This window comes from Polyodon spathula, chromosome 1 (genome assembly GCF_017654505.1).
Source record: "Polyodon spathula isolate WHYD16114869_AA chromosome 1, ASM1765450v1, whole genome shotgun sequence".
NCBI lineage: Eukaryota > Metazoa > Chordata > Actinopteri > Acipenseriformes > Polyodontidae > Polyodon > Polyodon spathula.
In genome coordinates, this window is record NC_054534.1 from 29,158,966 (window position 1) to 29,164,034 (window position 5,069).

The window sequence follows — 5,069 nt, forward strand, 5'->3', positions numbered from 1 at the left end:
CCATATTTATAACTATAATAACAATACATCACAACAAAATCTGTTCAATCTTATTCTGCACTTGCATGTCATAATCGAAAATGTTTTTTCTAACAATTTTAAAATAATAATATTAGAAGAAGAAAAATATGAGGGAGAAGAAAATGTAGGCTCTTGAGTCATTTTTAAAATGTATCTATTTATTTATTTATTTATTTATTTATTTATGAAAGTCATCTGTTTCATCAGTGCCTAAAGAGTTAGCCAAAACTGTATTGGAAGATGACGTTCTATATAACTAACAAGTATTGTACTGCTGTTGATCGGTTTCATTCAGATTTTCCCATTTGTTATTCAATAGCAAACTCGTACTAATTGTGTATTACGTTACGATTTGTTAAGAAAAAAAAGCTTTCGGCCGTCATATCATTTTTTCTTGGGTACATTTTAACTTCGAAAGGTTTTTGTATAATTACATATTTTATATATTTTCTAAATATATCTCCTTAGTGCCTCCCACACAGTTCTGCCTTTGTCATTAGTTGATGTGCTCCTGTGCTGAACCGCGCTAAGTGCCTTTCAATTTGAAATGTATAGAATACATTACCATGCGTTTTAATGCGTTTTAAATGTACTGTGCAAGGCAAACAAAAAGCAAACCAGATAGATGTATGTGACAAACCAGATCATTTGTTAAAGTATCCTCTAGAAGCATCGAATGTAATACCAAAGGAAGGATATGGGAAAATATTATCTGCAAGATATTTCATTATATAACAACAACAATAATAATAATAATAATAATAAAAATAAATAATAATAATAATAATAATAATAATAATAATAATAATTTTTATATATTTTATTTACGCAAGGTAAAAAGGGATTTCATATACAGTATATTACTAATTATAATTCCTGAGAGCAAGCAGTTGTGTCGTGTCTACATTTGTGTTGTAAACGTACCTTTGTAATGGGGTTCATCACACAATAGATCTAACATTGATATGCAGATATATACACGTTTAAGGTTGTTAATTGTTTCGGTGCATGTGTTTGCATAACCGGTAGTTATAAATATATGTATGGCACGCCATTAATTAAAAAAAAAAAAAAAAGACAGAAACAGGGATTTAGTCATTAGATGGTTTATTTTGTCAATACTACTTAAGAATCGAAGTGGGTAATTGAGAAAACAGCGTAAATTTAGCAACACGCCAGGCTCACCAATGTTATTACATTTTAGAATTCAGCACACAAAATGATACACCTTGCATGGAGATAAAATAATGTAGATACCTTGGACAAACTACACGGAAGCACTTTTCTATGTTGGTGTCCAAGCTCTGGGTTTCTAAAACAACTGGTCCAACAGATTGTTCTGAAGTATGCATGTTATACACTCATGTTATACATTCATCTTAAATAATTGTATCATTTAAAAACAATTAACCACATATGAAAATGAAACGACTAGTGTCACTTTATTTAGTCTGAAGGCAAAGCGTTTTGCATTCCTTGTGTGAAAACAACTATGACACAGATGTTTCACTGTCTGCAAAACTTGCACTTAATAATTTTCTTGAAAGCACTTTGGAAATCTTTGTTGAAATAAGCGTAGATTATGGGGTTTAAAAGTGAATTTGAGTAACCAAGCCAGTTAATCAGCGCGGCAAGCAAGTCTGGCATGTAGCAACTTTCACCGCAAAACGGTAACACCAGGGCCACAATGAAGAACGGCAGCCAACAGAGAATAAAGGTTCCCATAATAATGCCCAGGGTCTTGACGGTTTTGCGCTCTCTGGCTAAAGCCACCTTTCTTTTGGCCTCTGTATTCTTTTCGTTTCTGTTCTCGAAGCATGCTACAGTCGGGGTATTTGGGAGAGGCAGATGGTTTTTTGAGTTGCTGTGGTGAACTTCGATGATCTCCAATGCTGCGCTTTCCTCCCCATGCCTCACCGCCCCATTAAAGCAAGAATTGGGTTTTGGCTCCACACTTCGCTTCCAGTTTTTGCTGGTCTCACAATTGTTTTTCTTGGGTAAGATAGCCGGTGAGACCGTTAGGCATCTGTCTGCCACTTTCTTCTTTTCGGGTTTTTTTACGGTTTTACGAATTCGGAACCTGGCTGCTTTAAATATTCTCCCATAAAGAACCAACATTAGAATTAAAGGGATGTAAAAAGCTCCGAAGGTGGAATAAATGGTATAGCCATGATCTTGACTTATTGTGCAGGCATCCGGATCTGCCCTGTCTTCGGGAGTTCTCCAGCCTAACATTGGTGGGATAGATATTAAAAAACCTATCAGCCAGGTTAGGCTAATTAAAATAGCTGCTCGCCTCGGAGTCCTTTTGTTTACATAATCTATAGCATCTGTGATAGCCCAGTACCTATCCAAAGCAATTGCGCACAAGTGAAGGATAGACGATGTACAGCATAACACATCTAAAGCAATAAAAATATCACATGTTACCTGTCCAAGAGTCCACTTGTTTAAGACTTGGTAAAGAGCTGCCATGGGGAGCACCAGCACAGACACCATCAGGTCCGTTACAGCCAGCGATCCTATTAAATAGTTTGCTACATTTTGAAGAGATCTTTCCAAAGCTATAGCTGCGACCACACATGCATTCCCAAATATGGCACAGAGAATAAGTGCTCCAAGGAACAGCGAAGTTATGATCTGGTAACTTAGTGCTACGTTTTGAAATGGTTTTTTATTTTCCTTCTGGTAAGAGCTGTCTAAATACGTAGTGTTGTTGGTATTTTCCATTTCTAGTAAAACATCAGCTTTCGGTAGACGTAGGAAACTCAGTCCTTTATAGTAGCGATTGTCTCCATGACCAGTCCATTATATAAAAGAATCATGATGATCTGTAGACACGGCAGTAAGACGCTTCAGTTTACTAGTTGTATGAATCATTGACGACTGGTGACAAATCCAATTCATATATACCAGCGGTGGGGGGGTACGTCAGATGGCTAAGAGGTCGCAATAGCTCGTCTTTCCATTCTGAATTCTCTCTCCCTCTCTCTCTCTTTAACTTCACACTGGCTGCAATCTGTAGCACAGTAAGTCTTTGAGTTCTCGATCCAGCATCTCAGCATCTGAGTGTTTCAAAGATGCCCCCCCGCCCCGTCCCCCCTCTCCATTATCAATATAACAGGCGCAGCTGGCAGAATCCTACATTGTGCTGCCTTTTTAACTCAAATCATATTCTACTAGCATCTTTATTATTATTATTATTATTATTATTATTATTATTATTATTATTATTATTATTATTATTATTAAAGGACATCATTTAATTATTTCCATTTGCTGTTATATACTTTTTGTCCTCCACATTGGAACTATATTTTATTGAAACGTAACAGCTGTATAGTTTTATTACATATTTACTGATTATTCAATAACCAGACCTCGAAAGGGTATTTTAAATGTCTGATACTTTTCTTTCTTTTTCTATTTTTATTACAGAAATACAGATATAAGTGAATAAGACAAAACAAGAAATCAGTCTGGCACCTGATGGTGAGATATTGAAATATTGGAGATGATCAGATAAAGAAGAATAGATCAACAGGGAAAGGGAAGACACTTATGGCTGAAGGATCACACGTTAATTAATTAAAGGTACAGTATATTATAGAAATGTGTATGAATGTAAACCTATCTATCTATCTATCTATCTATCTATCTATCTATCTATCTATCTATCTATCTATCTACATACATATATATATATATATATATATATATATATATATATATATATATATATATATATATATATATATATATATATATATATATATATATATATATACACACAGTGCCTATAGAAAGTCTACAACACCTTTTAAAATTTTTAGCCTTTGTTGCCTTATAGCCTGGAATTAAAATGCATTAAAATTAATATTTTTTCATTTATCTACACATCCTACTCCACAACTTCCAAGTGAAAAAAATATTCTAGAAATTTGTAGAAAATTAATTCAAAATAAAAACTGAAATAGCTGGGTTGGATAAATGTCTACCCCCCTTGTAATAGCAATCCTAAATTAGCGAGGGTGTAACCAATTGCCTTCAAAATCACACACCAAGTTAAGTGACCTCAACCATGAGCACCAAGGAGCTTTCAAAAAAACTCTGGGACAAAGTTGTTGAAATGCACAGATCAGGGGATGGGAAAAAAATAACAAAGGCCTTGAATATCCCTTGGATTATGTTCCTGAAGATTATTAAGAAGTGGAAGGTGTATGGCACCACCAAGACCCTGCCTAGATTAGGCTGTCCCTCCAAACTGGATAACTGAGCAAGAAGAAGACTGATCAAAGAGGTTAACAAGAGGTCAATGGCAACTTTACAAGAGCTACAGGCCTTTATGGCCAAGACTGGTCAAAGTGTGCACGTGACAACAATATTCTAAGCACTACACAAATCTGGCCTGTATTTTTACTCAAGAAAACCACCTAGAATCCCGTTTGAAGTATGCAAAAAAAAAAACACTCAGGAGATTCTGTAGCCATGTGGCAAAAAGTTTTGTTGTCTGACAAATCTAAAATGCAACTTTTTGGCCTATTTGGGTGGAGACTTACCTAATTATAATCATTCAGTTATTTAAATGCATGAAACTGAGGCACTGACACAACAAAATGTGAAAAAGTTCAAGGAGGTGTAGACTTTCTATATACTTTCTATTCTCTCATATTACTGAATTACAAATGGTACATTGAAATTTCCTTCTGTTTGATATTTTATTTTAAAACACTTAAACTCAAAATCAACTATTGTAAGGTGACGTTAGTTTTATGTTGGGAAATATTTTTAAGAAAAATAAAAAACTTAAATATCTTGCTTGCATAAGTATTCAACCACCACACATGAATATTTGGTAGAGCCACCTTTCGCTGCAATAACAGCTATAAGTCTTTTGGGGTAGGTATGTACCAGCTTTGCACACAGTCTCAGAGTGATTTTGGCCCATTCTTCTTGGCAGATTTGCTCCAGGTTGTTCAGGTTGGTTGGACGATGCTTGTGAACCGCAATTTTCAAATAGTGCCACAGATTCTCAATGCGATTGAGAT

General features: G+C 35.0%; 1 protein-coding gene across 1 annotated transcript; it reads right to left on the minus strand.

The window, feature by feature from the left end:
* Positions 1 to 1,174: 1,174 nt before the first annotated feature.
* LOC121294930 (5-hydroxytryptamine receptor 1A-alpha-like) lies at positions 1,175 to 2,751 on the minus strand. The gene has a single exon (XM_041219187.1). The coding sequence runs from the start codon at positions 2,749 to 2,751 to the stop codon at positions 1,528 to 1,530; it is 1,224 nt and encodes a 407-aa protein (XP_041075121.1). The 3' UTR covers positions 1,175 to 1,527.
* Positions 2,752 to 5,069: the final 2,318 nt, after the last annotated feature.

Coding starts and splice junctions, on each gene's coding strand:
- LOC121294930 (XM_041219187.1), bottom strand. CDS start 2,751: ATGGAAAATACCAACAACACTACGTATTTAGACAGCTCTTACCAGAAG.